Source organism: Miniopterus schreibersii (assembly GCF_964146895.1).
Source record: "Miniopterus schreibersii genome assembly, chromosome: 12".
NCBI classification, from domain to species: Eukaryota; Metazoa; Chordata; class Mammalia; order Chiroptera; family Miniopteridae; genus Miniopterus; species Miniopterus schreibersii.
Window position 1 is genome coordinate 34,284,723 of NC_138112.1, and position 23,472 is coordinate 34,308,194.

A 23,472-nucleotide genomic window follows, 5' to 3' on the forward strand; every position below is an offset into this window, starting at 1 on the left:
AACCCAAGGACACAGACAATGGTGTGAAGAGGGACTGGGGAGGGGAGTGGGACAGGGTGGAACGGGTCAATAGGGAGAAAAAAGGGCATCTGTAATATTTTGAACAAAAATGAAAAATAAAATAAAAAAATAAAAGTAAAATACAGCCTTCCTCCCATTTTAATTCTAGCTTAAAATCCCCAACACTGTAGGTATAACATGTTAAAGCAGAGATAAGTTTGAGAAACAAGTTCTCAAAATACCCAGCTAAGCACAGTGGAACTGCACATGAGAGACCCAAGGGTCTGGTCAGGTCTCTGCTGCTAGCAGGAACAGCATGACACTCAATTCAGATTTGTTAAACGAATACTCTTTATTAACCCCTTGAGGGTCAGAATAAACAGATGGACCAAGGCTATGGCCAGGAAAATAGATTCACCTGAGGGCTTCAGATTTTGCATCTATAAAATTCAATGATTCAAAATTCATGTTTCCATCTTAAAGTAAGATAGAAAGCACAGTTATATAATTCTGAATCAAGAAGGTATACTATAGCCCTGACCAGTGTGGCTCAGTGGTTGGAGCTTCAGCCCGTGCACTGAAAGGTCTCGGGTTCAGTACCCCATCAAGGGCATGTACCTGGGTTGCAGGTTCAATCCCTGGCACTCACACACTGACGTTTCTTTCTCTCTCTCTTTTTCTTTCTTTCTCTCCCCACCCCCTCGCCCTCCCTCTCTTCCACTCACTCTAAAAATCAATGGGAAAAAATATCCTCTGGTGAGGATTAACAAAAAAAGAAGGTATGCTATAAATCATGTTTTTTACAAATTCCAATGTCAAGTTTCCCATTCTCCATGTGCTCTTCTACCTGGATAATCTAAGAATGCAGCTGCTAAAATACAAGGCATTAAAAAAATTGAACTCTGCCTAAGACATAACTGATGTCATTAAATCTAAAATAAAGTATTAAAGCTAAAATGGCTTCTCTTAACATAATGCCTTTAATTTTCCTAAAACAGCCCTAGTTAATAGCTGCACATATTTGAGTACATTAAAAATGACAAATATTTCTTTCCACTACCTCCCCACTAATTTTTTTCATTTTACCACACATTTCAGGCCCAACTTATTCGTTTCAGTTCTGCTCTTGCTCTATTTCCAGTCAGTTTCACTTCTGAATTTTCTACCACCAAGTTAAAACTGTGACCCAGCTTTTCCTTTCAAAGGAAAACCAAACATTTTCACAGGAAAAACAAAAAAAATCCTAACTTCTTAATGGCTTTTTGTCACATAAAAGATAATGACTTTAGGATGCTCATGTTTTCTTTGAGTTTCTGAAGCTTCCTCATGTAATTTTGTTTATAAGATCCAAAGAAGCTCAAAAACTGACATCATTTTATTTTATAGATATACAACTATATATTATTTTTTATTTGAGTCACAAGAAGGGACTCAATAAATACTTGTGGAAGGAATAAATGTGCACAACATGGTACTACGCTGCATGGGGATATGTTCCCAGTAAGATACAGCTTCCTCTCTACCTTCAGTGCCTTACCAACAAAATACATCTTTTGAAAACATTAAATAAAAAGAAAAAAAGATGATTACATTAGATTGACCAAAGTAAGATATCTGATCCACATAAACATATAAGGGGAAAGTATATATCATGTACGGTTAAATTAAGCTTTATAAAGCTTTTGTGCTTCTATCCTTTTTTCCTGTATGTTTCAATTCCATTTCCCTCCTCTCTGTAAGCTGTCAAGTTCTTCAGAGGAAAGACCCATACAAATAAAGTCAAAAAATAAAAATATACTGAATTCATACTATGTAATCAGCACAGTGCTGTGAGAAATAGAATATAAAGCATGATGCTCCCAAACCCTGATGTAACTTAAAACTTGTTGTTCACCAGACCCCTGCATAGAGTGGGTGCCTATAGCAACTGGGAATCAAAGACCTGGACTGTATCCCTGTGTTGACACTGTATGACTCTGAGAAAGTTACCTAAACCTTAGGTTCCTCATCTGTAAAAGGAAGTGGCTACTGATTACATCGATGTTACTCTCTCTCCCTTCCTCTCTCTAAAAATCAATTTTTAAAAAATTTTTTAAAAAAAGAAAAGGACTCCTGTTAGCTAACTGGGTTCAAATTTCAAGAATAAAAAAGAAATACAGAGCCTAGCCTTTTCTACACAGGAGTCTCTCACTTCAGGGAGAAGCCTGCACTGAACTGTCTGCCTGCACTGTTTCTGCCATCTGAGCCAGCCCTTAAAAAGGAGTTCCTGGGATCTATTTAAACCACTGAGGTTGAGGTTTTCTCCACTGAATCTGAGCTCCACAGCTATATCCCCAACAGCTTCTTCACCAACCAATCAGGACAGTTCCTTTTGGACCAATCAAACTGCAAGGATTTGGAGTCCTCATTTGCATGAGAACAGACCAATTAGGGACCAGGGGTGGAGACTTCTGTCTATATACGTCAGCTCCCCGCTGGTTCTAGCAGCACACTTTCCCTGTCCACCAAAGGCTGCTGTTTCCCAGGCTAGTCTACAGCTGAAACAGAGGATGTCTCCCCGGAGCGGAGCAGAGAGGAAAGCACATCGCTGTCTAGGCAGAGAGGAGCCTAGACCCAGGGCTGCCTGGTCCCAGCGCCACTTTGCCCTAAGGCTGCCTCACAGCTGTGCTGTTTTCACAGCCGTGCTGTATCGAGATTGAACTGTTTTGCACGAAATAAAGTTTCCTTCTTCACTGTGCCCCAAATTGAGGATTCCTGTTGACTTTGAATTGGCACCAACAACCTTCAGTTGACACTTCCAAAGAGGACAGTATGGAGGGGTGATCAGGAGAAAGTAACCTTACAGCAGAGAACCCTGACAAACACTACCTCAGCCAGGGATGATGAAGGTTAATATCAACAATGATAAGTCATGTTAATAGTATGTACACTTGATAGGCAGTATATGCTAAAAATGGCACTTTATCTCTCTGACCTTCCTCCCAAAAGCCCATAACCCCAGTCTGATTGGGGGGGGGAGGGGGGACAGGAATCAAACTAATTCCAATAAAAGGGTTATCCTGCAAAATACTTGACTAGTACTCAGAACTGTCAAAGTCATCAAAAACAAAGTCTGAGGAACTGTCACAACCAAGAGGAAGCTAAGGAGATAAAATAATTCTATATAATGTAGTATTCAGGATGAAATCCTGGCACAAAAAAGGTTATTAGGTAAATACTAAAGATCCATTAACAGATGAACAGTTAAACAAAACGTGGCATATACATATAATAAAATATTACTATAAAAGGAATGAAATTCTGATACGTGCTACAACATGGATGAATGGTGAAAACATGCTGACTGAAATAAGCCAGACACAAAAGGAGAAATATTGTATGATTCTACTCATGTGAAGTATCTAGAATCAGCAAAGTAGAAACAGAAAACAGAATTTACCAGGGACAGAAGGGGGAAAATGGGGAGTTATTGTTTAATGGGTACAGTTTCTATTTGGGATGGTGAAAAACTCTAGAAGTGGATAGTGATGGATGCTCAACAGTGAGAATGTACTTAATGCCACTGAATTGCATGCTTAAAATAATTAAAATGGCAAATTTTATGTTACGTATATTTTATCACAATTTTTTTAAACTAAGGAAATCTGAATAAACTATGAACCTTAGTTAATAATAATGTATCAATGTTGGTTCATTAATTGTAAAAAATGTACCATACTAATGAAAGATGTTAAAAATCAAGGAAATTGGATATAGGATATATGGGATCTTTCTGCACTTTTCTAGAAATCTAAAACTGTTCTAAAAAATAAAGTCTATTTAAAAATTCCACAATATATAAAAATATAAAGTCATTACACTATACACTTGAAACTAATATGTCAATTATATATTTAAAAAAAAAAAAAAAACAGCACATGGAGAGGAGGAAGCAATTTCCCAAAGAAAGGGTGGGATAGTAAGTTACAGTTATCAGAGTAAGTGCAGGAGAGACAAAGGACAAACAAAATAATAACAATAAAGGATTTACTTCCAAAATAAAAATTCAAGGAAAATAAAGGTTCATAGCACTAATATGCCTCACCTCCTTCCAAAAAAAATGCTCTTCTTCAATCAATGAAAAACAAGTAAACAATCAGAAAAATGAATGCCAAAGATATAAACAAAGAATTCATAAAAGAAATGCTACATAAATATCTGTAAAGACATGAAACTCATAGGGTTGTATAAGGATAAATGAGATCATGTATTTAATGTAATGTTTGGATTACAAAAACAAAGCTATTAAAATATAGCTAATAATTAATGTTTATTTAAATACCAAAAATACAGAGGTGGGCAAAAGTAGGTTTACAATTGTTCATATAGAAAAGAATACACTAATAAATAATAATACAAGAATAAACTCTGTTTCGTGTACTCAAAACTATAAACCTACTTTTTCACACCCCATATGTGTATATATATGTATATTTAGGTAAAATACATATATAAAACCTGCATACATAAAATCAGGTTGGAAAACATTGAGAAAACTGAAGATACCCAAAGTTGACAAAAAGTGGAGATGCATATCCTGGCATAATTTGGTAGCAGTGTAATAGGCATGTCCTTTTTGGGAAACACTTTGCTAATATTGTCTAAAGCTAAAAATATTATACATAAAATATATATCAATAATATATATACCTCCTTTGACTGAGTTATTTCACTGCTCAAAATTTATCCTACAGAAATGACATATGAATACTCTCATTGCAACAATGTAATAGAAAAAACTGGAAAGAGTCCAGAAGTCTACCAATTGGGGTGTTAGTTAAACATAACAAAACATTATTATGCAAAACGTGGTAGATGTATATCTAATGACATGAACAACTAAGGAAAATAACATGAAACTGCAAAAATTTTTAATTTTTTAAAATGAAAGGGATTAAACTGGGTTTGGACTATTTGAGAGTTTTTGTTTATACTTCAAGGGAACCAAACCTGCAGGCAAAATTGTGTGTTTATGTATGTCTGTAACTGCATTTTCTAAGGAAAGAGTCTATAGCTTTTACCAAATCTTAAAGAAATATGTGACTCCCAAAAAGGATCACTAACAATCACTAAAAAACCCCCACTTTGAGTATCTGAGAAACATAGTTAAGTTACACTCAAGTGAGGAAGTCTTTGGGAAAGAAAGAAATGCTCTCAATTAAACTTTTAAGGAAATATTAAATATATCACAAATCACGTATTTTTCTTTCAAGACTCCTAAGTCTAGTGGTGTGAAGGAAGTTATTCTTCAAACCTCGACCAAACATTACAGAGCAAAAGCAGTCTTCAAAATGTGTGACTAGTTCATACTGAAATTACAGTTAAAGTAAGATCATACAGAAGCAAAAGGAGGCAAAGACTAAGTAGTAGTTTCATTTGACACAGTCAAGTATCTATCATAGACTGTAGCTAGTACTCATACATGTAAAGGTTCATGAGTTATGCATTCTTAACCAAAGTGTGTGTGTTTTTAAAGACAAGTAGATTAAAATAAGAAAGAAATAAGTTAGGCCTTATGCACAGTTTTGTGAACTTTCTTTAAACAAAAACAAAATAAGTCTTTTTCTGGAGGCAGATGTGGGGTGGTCCAATACTTCTGGAACTAATCTATTATAAATTAGTATTTTAAACATTACAGCCATTAGAATCAATGGGATTTAATGAAGACTGGAATAAATGAATAGTAATAGTAGGGATACTCTCTTCCCTAAAATGAAAGTATGCTTGGGAACAGTGGTTCTCAACCAGGAGTAATTTAGCCCCTTAAGGAACATTTGACAACATCTGGATACATTTTTTATTGCTAGTACTGGGCAGATGCTGCTGGTATATTGTGGGTAAAGGCCATGAATAGAGCTAAAAATCTTACAGCCCCATCCATCTACCCACCCAAAGTGTCAACAGTGCCAAAGTTGAAAAACTCTTGCCTTAGAAGTAGGCTGGGGAACCACTGAATCTATGCTCTGAGATAATCACCTTTAGTAGAAATCCTAAATCAATAGGGTTTGCTTATTTGTTTAGAAATATTGACATTTAATAAAACAGCATGGGATCTATTTAAATGACACAATTTCCCAAAGGTGTTATTTAAAAGAATATTAATTGGATTTCCAATTTATATAAACCTTTGAAATTTTGCAAAAGCCGTTAGCAAAAAAAAAAAAAAAAGACAATGAATGAATGCTAACAGGAAGTTTTATACGCACACATATCCTATGACTCTCACAAACAATGCTGAGCAAAAGAAACCAGTCACAATCATATTGCATGATTTCATTATATACAGTTCGAGAGCAGGCAAAACTCATCTCTTATGTTAGAAATCAGAATAGTGATTCCTTCAGAGAAAAAGGAGAGGAAGAAATGGGAGAGAACATAAGGGGACTTCTGGGATGCTATTAATTTTGTATTTCTTAATCTAGGTAGCACTTTGTGACCATCAAGTTGTATACTACAATTCATCGAGCTATGTGCTAGTCATCAGTGCAGTTTACTGTATACAGATATCATTTTAACAAAAATGTTTATTTTTTTAATGCTATATATTTATGCCCCCAAAACTTGGGCATTTGGACCCAGAAAGCTAAATTAATATGAACTGCAAAAGTGAAAGTGTTCTGTTATACTATAGGCTGCCTTCCAAGAATTCAAGGATGACACCCCCAGAAAGCTGTAAATACCATACTCAGCACTCATATAGCATTCACTGTGCATGTAAGTCACTATATATCCCTCATCACAAATCCAAAAATTTGACACACATTTGCAAATGTTGTCAAAGTTATTCCATGGACAGTATGTTTGGGTTATTTCCTCAAATGTTTTTAAACTGTGAACTGTTACCAGAGAACAAGCTCTATGAAACAAATGATGCTTTCTCTTTCCTAATCCCACATTTTCCCAAAGCTCTCCCAAACTAAACCCCTCTAGATCCTCAGCTCCTTAGGATTTCTCCAGGCTGCTTCTAACAGTGCCCACCACTGCCTCTCCCAGTATCCACTCTCACAACCCACCTCCCCACACACACACAAAAATTAACATTAATGCTCGTTCCAGAGGTTAGTCTCCCCTCCCCTCAAGACTTTTACTCTTTCCCAGGACCTCATAAATACAATCCAAACCTCACTCCTCTCAAGCTCCTAATATTCTCCACAAATTATCTTCCCAACACACACACATACACCCCACCTTGCTTCTACAAACAATTCAGTTCATTGGCCACCACTTTAACTATTAGCTCAACTCCCCTCTGCCCTTTAGCAGCCCCCCCCCCCACACACACACACACACTTTCCTGATTTCAGATCCATTCCATTTCCCATCCACCCTCTGCCCCCAACCTCTGCTTCCCTCCTTAAGAATCTTTCCCAGTAACTGTGACAGAAATCAAAAGTTGGAGAAAGGGTATGAAGGAACATGCTCTGTCCTGTGTGAAAGTAGTTAGCTGCTCAAATCTCAAGTCTCAAGCACACAGCCACGTGCATGGGCTACAGAGTCAGATGATGGATTCTGAAACCCAGCCCCACCACTTACTAACTGCAAGGTTTTGAATGAGTGATTTTGCATCAAGCTTCAGTTTCCCAAACTACAAAGTGGGGCTAATAAAACAGCTATCTCATAGAGTTGTGAGAATTAAGAGAACTACCAGCCGTTTAGCACAGAGCACAAATCCAACGAGGTAAACTCTCAATAACTGACAGTTTTTCTGAGGTCCTCTTTTTGGAAGGAGACTTTCTTTAAAGTCTCTTTAATGCTAATATTCCTGCAAAGTCTCTCCTTGGAGGACAGAAGCAGGGCGAGGGAGAGAAGGGAAGAAGTACTCCACAGATATGTGGGTGATACAAAAAATTTTGTCAGATCCCCAAACTCAGTGCTCTCTTTATCACCCCCCTAAAATGTGGGTCCAAGAAGCCATTAGGCTCTTGCCAACGGATGGGGACATGGTTATACTTATACATCAAGTCCTTCCACAGATACTCATTTGAAGGCATGAGATAGGAAAGAGCCCCTTAAATTGCTAAAATGCCTTCCTTGGAGGGGGTGGGAGGTGTCTAAGGTCAGGAAGAAAACCCCAAAATTCCAAAGGATTTCTCTTGAGAAGCTGAGGGGAGCAGGTCATAATCAGGAGAGATTAAAAGTAAATGCCAGACACCTTCAAGGTTCCTCGCTTCTGCCGTAGGAAAGAGGAGCAACTGGAGTCTCCACAAGTGGGTTGAGAAAAGAAAAGCAGTCCCCGTCTCTCGTGGGAGACCAGGGCTTCCCCGGGTCCGTTCCGAGGCGGGATAAGGGAGAGGGTCTCCGCAAGGGGATGCGCGGCTGCCCACCGGCGGGGACGGGCGGGCTCGGGCCCCAAGGGAGTCTCGCTGGCTCTCTTCCTGTCTCTACACAGCCCAACGCCAGTAACGGGATCTCCCCTCGGACTGCGGGATCTCCCAGTGGTTCGGCCATCACTGGAGCTCCCCCCTGACAAAACCTGCGGACCGCCCCCGTCAGTCCTCCGAGTTCTCCCGGCCACTTCTCGGGGTCTCCCGCTGGCACCGGGACAGCGCGCCGCCCACGGGACCCCGTTCGGAGCGCCGCGAGCCCGCGGGGTTACCTGCTGAGACGGCAGCTCCACATGCAGGGCCCGCGCGGCAGAACCGGCAGGCAGCGCGGCGGCCGCGCCGGGGGGCGGCGGGGGCACCGGGCCCCCAATCGACGCTGAGACGCTCATCTTGACACTGGGGCCGCCAAGCGGCGGGGCCGGCGCTCCTCCGGCATCCGCAACCACCGCTCAGCCAAGACCCGCAGAGCGCCTACAGCCCAAACACCCGCCGCCGGAGCGGCAGCACTGCTCTACCCCACCTCCGGCCGTCGCCGTCGCTGCCGCCGCTGGCTAAGGAAGAGCCATATTACCGCAGTGCAACCCCCACCGCCCCGCCGAGACCTGGCCTGCTCATTGGTTCAGCTCCCACAGGGGCGGGACGCAACCCAGGCAGGAGACGTGCTATTGGGCAGAAGTCTGTCCGTCGCCTCCGGAATGGAATGGGGCGGAGGGACCCAAGGATGGCCTAAATTGCGTCTGTCAAACCGGGGTGAGACCTGGGGCGTTCGCTTCTTTTTTCCCTAAGTCTAATTGGTTTTTTCACTACCACAGGGCGGGGCCTCATGATGGAGCCGCAAAGGCCATTGCTCTAGGTCCCTGTCACTTGTCAGTAAAAGGAAAGAGAGGCGGGGCCTGATTAGGTAGAGAGTGCGCCCGGCTCCGGTGTCACGTGCAGGAGGCAAGAGAGTCACCTGATTAGTGAGACTCAGTCTTCGGAGCCACTTCCGCCCAAACCTAGTTGCCATGGTAACCGGCCTCCCGAAGAGGGCTGGGACGCGGCGCTGGCTGGGTTGCGTTGGCTGCTCTGCAGTTATTTGCAGGCTCCCTAAACACTCTTTTCCTGAGGTGCTGCCGACAGCGTGCGGGGTTTGAAAAGAAAGACCTTCTGGTTTGGCAGAAAAGCTCCACGCAGGATGCAGTAAGACCAGAAACCCGTCGGGCAGTCCCACCAGCTCTTTCATGACCATCTCGAACCCACAGGTCCATGCCCTCCTTGCACGCCACTAACTAGCGTGCTGAGCTACAAGGTGTGCCAGACTCTCAGGAGTCTGTTTATCTCCACCAAGGGGTTGCTTATGCTGTCCCTAGAAAGGCTTTGCTACTTTTCTCCTAATGCTTACCCATCAAATCTCATTTGGAGCTGGAATCCCTTCTTCCAAAAGGCTTCTCTGATTCCTTCTGGGACCCTGATTAGGAATCGCCTCCACCGTATTCCTGATAATTCTATTGCATTGTTTTTTAACGTGTGTAATAGACACACACACGTACTGAATTCCTCCAGAAAAAGGATCTTGTCAGATTCCTAGTGTCTGACAGATAATCTAGATGTTTTTTGTTTTTGAAGTGAAGGCCACCTCTTCCATGAAGACTTCCTTGATCACAGTAATAGCATCTATAGGAATTGCATCTATAATAAATAACATTGAGTCATTCTACAGAATATTGATCTGCCTTTACACTCCTCCATGCCCCATGCCCCCCACTGTGAATTTCTCCACCACCTGGACTTATGTAGCTCAAAGAACAGAGTGTTTTAGAGTCAAAAACAACAGGAATCAAGCACTTCTGGAATCTTGGCTCTGCTACCTTCTAACTATGTGCTCCTAGGTAAGCCAGTTCCCCTCTCAGCTTTAGTTTTCCCATCTATAAATAGTAATAGGATGGCTGTAGGGATTAAGTAAGACGACATATGTAAAGTGGCTAGTTCAAGACCTTGCATATAATTGCACTAAAATTATTGTAATGAAAGGTAAGCATACTATCTTTCCAGGGTGTTCAGAAGTATAAAGATACTTTGGATCTGGCCCCAGAGTTGGCTAACATGAATGGCACACTGTCTCCTATTCTGAAACAGGGTGGTTCCTCATGGCTAGAGCCTAGGGTGTGTGGTCAGGTGTTTGTTGAGAAGGGAATAGCTGGGAAATCCCAAATCCCATCAGGTTCAACTCATGTAGTGCCATAATCTGGTAAAATTTCACGGAAAACACTTTTCTGCTTTCAAGCTGTATTAGTTTCCTGAGGCTTTTGTATCAAACTATCACAAACTAGATAGCCTAAAACAACAGAAATTTATTCTTTCACACCTCTAGAAGCCAGAAGCCCAAAACAAAGGTGTCATTAGGCAGGGCTGCATTCTCTCAGAAGGCTCTAAGGGAGAATCCTTCCTTGGTTGGCTCCATGTAGTCCTTGGCCTGTGGCTGCATAACTCTAATCTCTCTCTACCTTCATCTTCACATGCTTTCTCTCCTACTTCCTGTGTCTTTTTTTCTTTCTTTCTTATAAGGACACTTGTCTTTGAATTTCAGGTCCACCCAGATAATGCTGATCTCATTCTGAGATCCTTAATTGCAAAGACCCTTTTATCCAAGTAAGGTGATGTTCACAATTTCCAGGGGCTAGAGTATGGCCTCATTTGGCAGAGTGAGAGGGGGGCATCATTCAACCCACTACCCAAGTTAAGAAAATGGGCCTGTAGAGATAGAACTCAGAATCACTTATTCTTCTTTTGAGGGTCAATTCTGAATATTAGCTAACTTCATTACTTCATTCATTCAACAAATACTCATTGAAGGCTTCCCTGTGTCAAGCCCTTTGCTAGGTGCTGGGAAATCAAACTCAGACACATTCCCAGAAGAGCTGTCCTCCTTATAAAGGAGTCCCATGGTAAACAATGAGTGATAATCCAGTTGCTGGGTACTGGGTCTAAGGGAAATCCAGGGACAGTGGGAGCCAAAGAAAACAGATTTCACAGTAGAGGGGACACTTAAACTGGATGTTGAAAGACCAATAAGAATTTACCAGGGAGGTAGGCAGAAAAGGATATCCCAGCAGAGAGAACAGGATCCATTTTTCCACAGCCTTTACCAAGGTTCAATTCTGCAACAGTCTGATTATTGGGAACTGGAAACAGAGGCCTCAAGTAAACAACAGAGGCCTCAAGTAAACAACCCTTTTCCACTCACATGCCACAAACACTAGGAGAGCTGGAATTCTCACCGCTAGGGACATGGCAGGGAACTGAAGTAGCCAGCTGTTGGCAAAACATCCAAGGCAATGCCTATAAAGTGTTTAGCACAGTGCCTTGGGTCTAGTGTTCGATAAAGGCTACCTATCATCTCTATATGTCCTATTTCATTCTGAAAATTCTGGTATTATTTTAGATACTATTCCATGATAAGGCTGTATTTGTTTCAACTTAAAAATATTTTAGTCACTTAGAATCAATTTATACAGTGCTATATATCCCCTACAGAAAAATTTACCCAAGTTTAAGGATCACGGATTCTAAGGTGGCCAAATGCAATATACATGCAATAATAGAAGGATCACAGTCGAGGGGTAACAAAGTGACCCCCTCCACCAGGGCTGGTGGGCATTGTCAGAGCAGGCTTCACAAATGTCTTAAAGGATGATTAGGAGTTTGATAGATGAACAGTGGGGGCTAGGTCTGTTTAGTTCAAGGATGGCTGGTGTTTTAACAGCTAACTATTACCATGTTGGGTATGGAAATCAAATATTTGGTTGGCAGGGCCAAAAAAGCCAAACCTACCCCAATCCATTTTGTCTCCTCTTCTTCCCCCCTCTTTACTCCAGATCTCATGGGCATGATACATTGGGTAAATAAGAGCAAGATTAATAATAATAATAATAATAATAGCAAGATAAGGCTGATTGGTCTTTTTATGTCTCAAACTTAAATTAAAATATATCTCCTTTCTTTCAACAGAGTCCTCTTTCTTCCATTCACTCATTTAGTCAAACATCCATCAGACCTTTACCAGGTGCCCAGCCCAGGCACTACATTTACAGAAATAATACAGATAGAACCTCTGCCTTTAAGGAGTTGGCAGATAATTTCAATACAAAGTCGTAAGTGCAGTCATTGAGATGATATACAAAGTATAATGGAAGCACAGAAAAGGCAGTTGCTAACTGCAGTGTGTTGTGCAGGAAGGTTTTCTAGAGGAGAAAGACTGTTGTAGGCAGAAGGAACAGCATGAGCAAAGGCACTGGGGCAGAGGCCATGGCATTTGCATACTTTAACATGGTTGAAACAAAGGTTGCGTGGGGGAGCAACAAGCAAAGAGGCTGGAAGAGGAAACCGGCGCCTGGCAAGAGGAACCTTGCTACCAAGCTAAAGAACTTGAGCTTAATCTTAGGCAACAGGGAGTCATTTAGAAAGATCCTCAGGCAGCCCCGGAGAGCAGCTTTGAAGGGGCAGGACCAGAAAAGCAAGACTCTTGCAGAAAGCCAAGTGAAAATTGTAAAACAAAGAGGCCAGCCCCAAAGAGCCTGCACGCACCCAACAAACCTGAAAGGCAGGTCCCTGGACAGCATTTCCTCTTCTCCTTTCTCAACTCTTCAAGGTCACTTTTTCAAAAAAGCAGCCCTAGCTCTGAACTAATTGCTACCTCCTCTGGGCTCCTACAGCGACTACCTGACCTCTCGTTAGTACATGTATCCATGTACCTAATTATATGCTAAGTGGTGTATGTTTGTCTTGCCCACCCTACCTTGAACTCCTGCTTTTGATTTTTTTCTGATTCCCTAGCATCCTGACCCAGAGACAGGCTTCGTTAGCTTCAATGAGAAATAACCGACTGAATGAATGAATACAATCAGTGAATGAATGGATGAATGCTTGAGGAAGTGAATGTCTGGGCTAGAGAGAACTTAATTATACTAAGCATTTTACATATGTTACTGTGGTCAATCCCCACAGGATCCTTTGAAGTAGGTATCCTTGCCCCAGTTTTTCAGCAGCCTAAAAAGAGGCTCTGAACATGGAAATGAGCTGCCCAGAGTCACATGGTTCTTAGTGGCAGATTGACTTGTGAACCCAGGTTTCTTTTCTCCTGGACCCTGCCCTCCAGACTATACTTCTTGCATTAACTAATTAGGATACACTATTTAGAAACCTGAATTTTACCAAAAGGATGACCATCTGACTCCCATCAACAGCAAAGTGTAGGTACAAAGATCCAAAGGGTAAAACTCTCTACCCAGTTCCCCTTCTTTCTCTTCCTAAATAATTTAGTCCAAAAGCCCTTAGGGTAGAGCTGAGAACTAGGTCAAGGTTGGCACGGGGTGGGGGAGGGGGTGGCCCAGAGCAGGGAGTCGGAACTAGAGCGAGGTGAGGCGGCTGTCCACACAAGGCCAGATGTGAGTGCAGGCGGAGATCGTGGCACAAGGCTGAGAACCCACTGGGGTGGGTAAGTAGTACGACCACGTGGGAGGCAGCCTGGAGCAAGGCGTCAGAGTCCAAGCAGGATGAGAAGAGGACTGGTGCCATAATTTGTGAGGCCCAGTGCAGAATGAAAATGCAAGTTGCTTGTTCAAAAAAGAATTCCAAGACGGCAACAACATTAAATGAAGCATGGGTTCTTCTAAGCACTGGGCCCAGTGCAACTGCATAGGTCAAATCCCGTGAAGCCAGCCCTGGTGAGGAGAGTATCAATACCGCAGTTGGGGATGGAGGACAGTGGCAACACTGGGAGATAGACTACTAATAATGGGGGTTGGTCAAATAAAAATAAGGTTTACTAAAACAAATGCCAAGTTCCTGTCTATCTCTCAGCTCTTGTGAGTCTGTCATTTTACTATCTCTCCTACCCCAGGGTACAAGCTGGATACTGTCAAAATGTGAAAAGAAAACAGGAAGCTGTACAGAATTTGCCTCAGAGCCATCTTCAGTGCCACCTAGTGGCCGTATATGGGAACCACAAGCAGAATCATGGAACTCACCTTCAGGCTGAGACTACAGCCCCACTCCCAAGGTCCAAAGGCAGAGGATCTTCTGAAAAAGAAAGTTCCAATTTCCTCTCCCAAGGTAACAACTCCCAACCCAAGGCAATGTTCACAGCATATAACTAGGTCTCTCTACACAACTTAGAGGGGAGCTGGCCTCTGCTCTGCACAGGCTGCTGATAGACCTACGTTGCGCTAGGTGAGGTGACCCCTAGGACATTTGGGGCCTGGTTATTGTTGCTTCCTTAGGCAGAGATGATGGAGCGTCCTAGTGCACAGGTGTTCAATCTTCACAGAATTAATGCTGAGAATGGCCTACGTTTGTGGGGGTGGCCTAGGGTTAGGATCAGGATTTAGCTTGGAGCCAGAAGCTGAGGGACATAGCTAGCCTCAAGCTGGGGCTGGAGTGAGGCTCAGACTCACCACAAACAGACCTTTCCTCCATCCTAATGGAAGTGTCTGTCCTCGACCTGAGCTGTGGCCTGGGGCCCACATGGTGCTACAGAATTCAGCCTCCATGGGCCCCTCCAAGGCGCCTCATTTTTCTGCCCTGCTCTCCTACCCACCTGGAGACTCTGGAGAAGCCAACTTCCCACCCGTCCAAGTGAAGCCCCACACTCTCTACTGCCACATCTCAGTTGTTCAAATCAGCAACGCTAGCTCTTCTGTCAGCACTTACTTCTCTGCCCTTCAACTCCTTTCTAGAAATTTCTAGTCCCCCTTTCTGTCCCACTTCAGGTATCAGGGTTCCAGTTCAATGAGGCACCTCAGGTTGGGTTAGGGGCACCTCTGTCACAGGTCTGACCACCCTGCATATCCTCAGCTGTTTCCAATGTTTGTTTCTGCTCCCGACCAGCCCACTCATAGTTTCTGAATCAGAGGAGCAGTCCCTGAGGTGGATGAAAGGAGAGGACAGGCATTTAGGCAGTGGGACAGTGGAATGAGGTCCTTTAGTCTCAGCTGAGAAGAGTTCCCAGGTGCTTAGCACTCACTGATCTGAATGGAATCAGAACAGAGAGTGACAGAGGGCCAGAGGTCTTCCCTTTGCGGTATAATTTAAGGCAAGGGCAAGGAACACAGTTTGAGCAATCTGTAAGGATCTATTTGGGACCTTACAGATGGACAGCAGCCCTTGAGCACATGTGGTAGGCAGCCGTGAGGGGGCTGCAAGGACCCCTGCCTCCTGGTATTCACTTGTCTGTAATCCTCGAGTGACCTGGGCCTCGTGATTTGCATCTAATGATGAGAATGTGGCAAAAGTGGCAAGTGATCACTCCCGAGATTAGGTTATAAAGGACCGTGATTTCTGTCTGTACTCTTCACTGGCTCATTTCATTTCCTCTCTGGAGCCAGCTGCCATGCTGTGAAATACTCCATGGAAAGGCCCTTATGGCAAGGAATTGAGAGTGGCCTCTGGTCAGGAGCCAGTGAGGAAGTGAAGCCTGCCACCAACCACGCCAATGACCTTCTAAATGGATCCTCCTCGAGTCGCGCCTTGAGATGCTACAGTCTGGCTGACACCTTGGCTGGCCTTGTGAGAGACCCTGATGCAAAGACCCTCAGACACTGTGGATAGTGCTGTCTGAAGCCACTGAGTATTGGAGTAATTTGTTACGCAGCAATAGATAATTAATACACCATACCAGGCCATGTGGGCCAACGAGCAAGGGGGCAGGAGCTTGGCAGGCAGCCCGACTGGAGCTACAGTTTCCCCAAGTGTCAGGGCAAGATGAAGATGTAGCCCCAGCAAGAACTCAGAAGACGCTTGTTTTTATTTATTTGTTTAGGAATATACAAAAGTCTGACATGGTACAATGATCTCATCAAGAGAAAACAGAACACACAGAGGAAGGGCTGGGTTTCCTCCCTGATGCCATCCTCCCAAAAAGGCACACATATGTGAGGCGTAGGTTTGGGGACCTCCTATCCTAGAACCAGTCTGATACTCAGAAGGCCAGGCTCCTCTGTGAATAGGAAGAGGGGCCCCTTCCTCACACCCACACTTAGGGGTGCGGGTTAAGCAAACCGAGGCCACTGGAAAGTATGGGATTCCGGCCAAGGCCAGGTGGGTGCTGGGTCCACGTCATTGACCCCGAGGAAAACCAGTCACTCCAACCAGAACGTGGCAGCTGGATAATCCAGGAGACAGTGTGAATGGGACAGCCCTGTTCCCCAGCACGGGACCACCACCCCCATGGCCTCTCTGGAGGCCAGTCCAGGCTCAGGAGGGAGAGCCTGGGGGTGAGGGAAGTGGCAGAGAGGAGAATCAAGCTGGAACCATCCAGGTGCTCATCACTGCACTCTTCAGAATAGGGGCGGCTGTGCCCTTCGGGGCTTCCCCTTGGCAGGAGGGACTAGTCCTGCAGCCAAGTCCAGGGAGCTGGAATAGAGGCGTTTGTCAGAAGCGGCTTGTGCTCCTCATCCTCCAGGGAAAAGAGCAGATCATCTAACCGGCCTGGGTCGCTAACTGGCTCCTTCCCCAGTTAACCAGGACCAAGTTGTCTCTGTAGTTTCAGGAAGGGAAGGAGAGGGGTTGGTTGGGAAACTATAAAGGCCCAGATATTTAGCCACCACCTAGAACAGGACAAACTGGAAGGGAAAAAGCCTGAAGTATTCGCTCTTTCCTTCCTAAAAAAGACCTACCATTGTAATGGTTTAACAAAATTATTATAATTTCTTTTAAATAACCCACAGACACCCATGACACTTCCAAATTTACAGAACAAAAAGCACTCGAGAACTTGGTAGAAAATGACTTGCAGCGGGTTGCTCCCGGCGGCGGGCCTGAGGGCTGGCTCAGTTCACCTCCAGGACCTCAGTCTCTGGGAGGCCGAACTTGGTCTTGTGCTTGTCGAAGAGCTTCACCAGGGCCTCCATGTACATGGTGTGGTACAGGTCGATGTCCTGCTGGGTCGGGTGCTCCAGCTTGGGAATGGTGATGGGCTCACCCACTGCAGGGACGGGGCAGAGGCCTCTGGTTAGTCAATGCCATTCGGCCCACCCTCCCTGGGTGTTTCCCATGATGTTGCCGGCAGTGACCCTGTGCTACATGCCAGCCATGTGCCAGAAACTGTGCTGAATGTGTTCTGTCTCAGGTTGTCCTTTTTACAGATGAGAAGACTGAGGCCCAGTGCTCAATGCCACAGAGCCACTAAGCAGTGAGTGGAATGAAGACTGGCTGCACCCACCGCACTCAGCTGGAGGCTCCTATGAGAGCTGTGGAATCAGGGAATGGCTTTGCTTTTGCCCTGCCCTGGGCAAGTCACTTCACTTCTCTGAGCCTCTGTTTCCTCACCTTCCTCAGGGGCCTTTGCTGAGGACTCTGTGAACCCGTGACATGGTTTGAGAAGTGTGGTAAGGGCAGGAGACAGAGGAGGAGACCAACATTCATACTTCTGTGCATTGTTTTATTTCCTAATCCTGTTTCATCTCCATACCCAACTCATCATCGGGTCCTGTCAAAGACATTTCTGAAATTTCTCCCAGGTTTCATTCTATCTCCACTGCCATTCCCTTGATCCAAGCCACTGGCTACCACAAAAGCCTCTGGACTGGTCCTATGACTTCCAATTTTGCCTTTCTAATCCACTTTCTATCCAGCAGCCCCAAGGATCACTTTAAAATGCAATCTGAACCTTCCCTCCCCAAACCCTCATATAGCTTTCTGCTATTAAAGTGAAGAGCAAATTCCTTTACCATGCCCACAGGACCCTGTCCCTGCCCAGCCCCTGAGCATGAAAATGTCTCTGTAGCCTCCGGAAGAGCAGAGCTGGTATGGGATTTGCATATTACGAGAGTCAAGGGTGAGTCTGGGTCATGTGACCTAAAATGCAGGAAGTCAGTCTCTGTCTAAAGTACAACACCTGCTCTGATCATTCAAAGTATCTATGTGAGCTTTGGCCCCTAAGTCCATAGCTTGTGGCCCACATGCTCCTGTGTGATCTCCAGCTTGTGAACCATTAACACACCCCTACAAGAGAGAATTCTTGGGAATCCTCTAAATCAGGGGTGGAGAACCTTTTTTCTGCCAAGTACCATTTGGATATTAATAACATTATTCAAGGGCCACACAAAATTATCAACTTAAAAATTAGCCTGCTATATTTGGTCACTTAAAACCTTGCTGACTAGCTATTTCAAGCCAGAACCTGCCTGTGTGGCTGGCTACTTTGGTCAGCAAGGTGTTTAAAGTTACTTAAATTAATGTAAGTGCACACATGAGTTATCTCGTGACCGGTCAGCAATTAACTCACCCCTAATGTGATGGCTGGAACTGCTTCTCTTTGGTAAGGCCTTGGCAGGGCCAGACCAAATGATTTCATAGGCCATATATGGCCCGCAGACTGGACGATCCTTACCCTTGCTCTAAATGGTCCCAAATTAACCCAAAATAACGTAGCTGAGGGCCAAATGCAGCCAGTTTTTTCCTACACTTTTCACAGGACTATCCTCCAGGCATGTTGACGTTTTTCTTTTCATTCCTCAAAAATCTACAGTCTTGCTGCGGAAACTTCACTTAGGCTATTGTTTCTGACAAAAACTCTCTCTCCACACCTCTTTTGCTAGATAATGCCTATTCAGCTAACAGTGTAAGAGTCACCTCCTCCCTGGGGTCTACTATGACCCCCAGAGTATCCTGCACATCCTACTCACACCCTCTATTGATCTTTGTTGTAAACAGGGTCTCCCCTGATAGACTGCTGTGCTCTGCACACACAGAATTGTTGGGTCTTGTTTTGTTACCTAGCACAGCTTGGCTCACAGTAATAAAACTACCCCATCAGGCCACCTCCACCTCCCCCAGTAATTCTCATATGGCAGCACCCAACATGTTCTCATGATTTAGAGCATGGACATCAGAGCCAGGTGACCTAGATATGAATCCTAACTCCACCACTAACTAGCTGTGGCACCCCAAATTCAAGGTAGGGAGGCTCACCGACAGTGGTGATGGGCTTGGAATAGGGCACCAGCCCCCAGGAGTCAGAGGAGAAGAGGCCTCGGCCATGGAAGATGCACGGGGCGAAGCCAATGTACTTCTGGAACTTCTTCTGCACCCATCGGCCCCAGGAGCCCTCCTCAAAGATCACCTGCTTGTAGACCTCATTCTCTCCAAAGGAGTAGGTGGGAACCAGGTCGGCTCTGTAAGGAAGAAGCCAGGATCTGTCATACCCCAATCACTGGCTTCAGTTCCTCCTGGCAGCCCTAAGAACCCTGGACACCAGCCAAGCTCCCTTCCCCCAGGACTGTACCAGAATCACCCGGGGGATCCCCAATCATGTGCGCCCTCACTGCCTCGTTGAGATGGGCCCTTTGCCCCCCCACCCTCCATTAGTGACTGGGGAGCATATTGAGGCTTTGGGACCACTAGGCAAAAGGAAGGTTCAGGGCCCTGCTCTAGGAAGCCTCTCTCTCATCCTCAGGGCCTGCCTCTGCTGAAAAGTTCTCCCTGTCCCACACCCAACCTAGGCCTCTCTCAGTTCTGCATCACAGCCCTCAGCACACTGTGCTGTCCTTGTGTGTCCCTCCCTACTTCCCCCTCCCCAGAGCACAGGGACTGGGTCTGATTGGCTGTGTTCCCAGTGCCTGGCACAGGGCTGGGCCTGAGGAGCAGCCCCTCTGGAGCCTGAGGTAAGGTCCTGAGGGGACAGAGTGGAGGGCTGGGTGGGATCTAAATGGTTAGTGCCATCCCTGACTTGTGTGACTGCAGGCTGCATTCTCTCCCACTCCAGGTATATCACTGCTGGAGGTCTGTCACCCCAAAGCCTTCCTCCTGGGGTTGCCCAGAGACCAGATATGGGAAGAAAACAGTGGACCTAGAGTCCAGAGAGCTTGGCTCTGCATTTTATGGTGTGACCCCTACTGGGTCACTTAGCCTCACTCAGTTTTCTCACATGGAAAATGGGGATGTCATCACCTGCAGGACTGCTGTGGAATCCAAGGGAACTTAGAAGTGAATGTGTTTTGTCCAGTGACATGTGCTGAACAGGTGGCTACACAGAATGTGCCGCTGGCTTTCTAGAAAAGGTCACAGACATCCAAGCTGCCCAGCTCCTCTCCATGTGTCCTTAGCTTCACCCCACCAGGAAGCTTTCCCCACTGTCTCCCCTGCCATGCCATCCTCATTGCTGGCCTGCTCTGCTAGCAGCATGACACATTTTTGGCCCAGGGCATTGTCCTACACATGAGCCTGGCCTCTCAGCCCATCTGCAAAGGCTCAAGGGATACAGGCCGCCCCACCTTTGCCTCACTCAGACAACCTGAACCTCTGGGCTCCACCCTCCCCTCCCTCCCACAGGATAGTGAACTCTCTTCTGTGCCTTCCTGGCATATGGGCCCTGCCTCCAGGAGCCAAGGAGCTGCTGCCCTGGGCCAAACAAAGCTTTGGAGGAGTGCGCGTGCGTGTGCATGGAGACACTTACCCGTGTCGCAGGGCCAGTTTCACAAAGCCCTTGCGGTTGCGCAGGGTGACGGCATTCTTGCCAGGCATGGAGCTCAGGGACTCAGCGGCACCCCCAACTACGATGATGATGGCATTGCCACTCCCATTCTTTGATAGCAAGTAGTCTATGGTGTCTCGGTTCACGGGGCAGATACCTGGGGGGAAGGAGGGGACACACAGTCAGGGCTGCCCATGAATGCAGTGCCTACCCCCCAACCCTCACAGTCATGTATAAACAGAAAGAGCCCTGCACTTGGGCCCCAGACCTAACCCAGCCACATAGAAGTTTCATGGCCCTATGTAAGCTATTCTTTTTCTGAGCCTTGGCTGGCTTATCTGTAAAATGGGGATAACGATACAAGGTTGTTTAGGCAACTTATTCATTTGGCAAATACTGCCTGAGGTCTTAACTCTGCCAGGCTGGTGCCAGGAGCTGGGAAGTCCAGTGAATCAGGCTGCTGTGGGTCACAGGGGGGAAAATGACAGAGCCATGGACAACAATCAGGTTGTGCAGAGGGTAGCACAGGGACTGGGGTACCCAGAAAAGAGGCCAGAGAAGGCTTCCTAGGGTAGATGTTATCAGAGTTGAATCTTGAAGACCTTATGCACAGCTTTCCTGCTCAACCCTGACCTGCCGTGCCTGCAGCAGGCTGCATCTCTCAGCCAAGGACCAGTGTGGTGTATTGGCTTCCTAGCCAATCTGTCCCCTGGCTCAGTGGAGAGGCTCAGGCCTTGACAGTGGGGCCCAGTAAGGGTGCGCAGCGATGGAGTCTCACCTCCAGACATCAGGTACTCCCTCAGCACCGGCATCCGGAAGTTGCCCGCCAGCGTGGCCAGGTAGGGCCTTATGCCGGGAAACTTCTTGCTCACTTCCGTGGCCTCTGTGCTGAAGTTGCAGAAGGCACCCAGGCCCATGATGCCATGGGGGTGGTAGCCAAAGATGTAGTTCCTGGTGGTCAGCAGGTTGTGAGTCTTCACCAGCTGCAGGGAAAACCTCAGGTGAGAGGGAATTGGCCAGGGGAGGGGTCCTGGGCACACCCAGAAGGCAGAGAGACTGGGTTTGCCATACCCCCTGAGACTCTGGGCCTCAAGGACTGGAATGACTCTCCACACCTGACCTCAGACTTCCATCTGGGGCCACAGTGCCAGGTGCTCGTCAGTTGCCATTTGGACCACAAGTCCCTGGGAGGGGTGGGAAACTTTCTCCCTCTATCTCCATCTTCTCCAGCCAAACATACCAGGTCCCTTATTCGCACTCTGCTAGCCTCCTTCCTCCCCTCCCTCTGCACCCATCCTCCTCACCACAGCCAGAGTGACTATTCTAAAACCCAGTATCATCCCTGAAACTCTCCAGTTCCCATTGGGGTCAAGTCCAAGTCCCTTAGTTTGGCCAGAGAAGAGACAGTGCGGCCAGCCTGAATGGAAACTTCCTTCCAGGCAGCCAGGGTCTGCTTGGGCTCTGATGCTGGCGGCACAAGGGCAAGCAGCCGCTCTTGTGCCAGCCACAGGGCGGGGGGGGGGGGCAGCTGGGCAGCTGACCTGGGGACTATCAACAAAGTTGTCCTGGGATGCTCTAAAGAATGATTGGCTTCCTCAGGGCCTGCCTCCTGCCCTGGGCTGGGGTTAGAGGGTGGGGTGGCTTGTGCAAGGTGTCCCTAAATGCTGAGCAACAAGAGGCACCTATCCAGCAATGCAATGAACATGATGGAGGGAGTGTGCTGAGACGGGTGGAGAGTACTGGTATTTTGCTCAAAAAACATCACTTTTTTTCTGATTAGAAAAATAATGAATAATCAGAGAATTTTCAAAATAAAAAAAATTTTTTAAAAGGAAAGAAAATCATACCTCCATCCAGCAAAACCACTCTGATGTGCTGAGTCCTTTTTCTACTTAAATATACACATGCTTTTTTGTAATGAAACCACAAAATTGAGGTCATATGGTTGATATCATTTTAGTATAGTTTCCTACCAAGCATTATCATATCCCATCTATTTTTCCTTATCAAAATTCCTCAGTAACACATCTTCTCACAGCTCTGCTGTACGTAACGGAACTATAATCAAACCCCAGCTGATGGACCTTTCAAGAGTTTCCAAAGCTTCCCTCAGAAATAATGCTTCCATAAAGACCTTATTTTTATCTACATGTCTGATTATTTTTTTAAAATATATGTTTATTGATTGCAGAGAGAGGGAGGGAGATAGAAACACCTACCCAGTGACTTCCTGGTGCATGGGTCGATGCTCAACCACTGAACCACACCAGCTGGGCTGATTATTTTCTTGAGACAAACTCTAATGAAGCCGCCCACCTGTGCTTTTCCTGAGGCCTGGGTTGTGAATGTGTCACCTGATGGCTCTTTAAATCATCCCTCCCTTCTCCCAAGCCTCTGCCTGGTGGGCTGTTTGGTTAAATGAGGTGCCTTGGAGCACAGTGCAGGTCAATGGCCCTGGGTGCAGTACCCAGGATAATGCAGGCATCTGACACAGCTTTGATCTCTTTGGGCCACACTCTCCACCCCTCAGGGCTGGACAGTGTCCATCCTGGAGAGAGGAGAGAGAACACTGCTGATAAAGGCTCTGTTGACATGCCTGTTCTTGTGTCCCATGACTGTTTCCCAGGACAAAGTCTCAGTCCAAGAAAGTGGCCAGGCCAG

The 23,472-nt window shown here is 45.6% G+C and overlaps 2 protein-coding genes across 4 annotated transcripts in view; both read right to left on the bottom strand.

Annotated features, from left to right (window-relative positions):
- Positions 1-9,146, bottom strand: part of UVRAG (UV radiation resistance associated) — a 242,905-nt gene extending 233,759 nt beyond the window's left edge. The window contains exon 1 of one of the 2 annotated variants that reach the window (XM_081154782.1): positions 8,636-9,146. In XM_081154782.1, coding sequence (XP_081010908.1) covers positions 8,636-8,752 — 117 coding nt within the window. In that variant the 5' untranslated portion in view covers positions 8,753-9,146. The remainder of the gene's footprint in view (positions 1-8,635) is intronic. The other variant, XM_081154783.1, reaches the window with a different exon arrangement.
- A 6,979-nt stretch (positions 9,147-16,125) lies between these two features.
- Positions 16,126-23,472, bottom strand: part of DGAT2 (diacylglycerol O-acyltransferase 2) — a 31,248-nt gene continuing 23,901 nt past the window's right edge. Inside the window, exons 5-9 of one of the 2 annotated variants that reach the window (XM_081154839.1) lie at positions 21,590-21,794; positions 20,794-20,968; positions 19,311-19,513; positions 17,132-17,322; positions 16,126-16,875 (exon numbers count right to left, since the gene is read on the bottom strand). In XM_081154839.1, coding sequence (XP_081010965.1) covers positions 17,168-17,322; positions 19,311-19,513; positions 20,794-20,968; positions 21,590-21,794 — 738 coding nt within the window. In that variant the 3' untranslated portion in view covers positions 16,126-16,875; positions 17,132-17,167. Of the gene's footprint in view, positions 17,323-19,310; positions 19,514-20,793; positions 20,969-21,589; positions 21,795-23,472 lie in introns of both variants that reach the window. The other variant, XM_081154838.1, reaches the window with a different exon arrangement.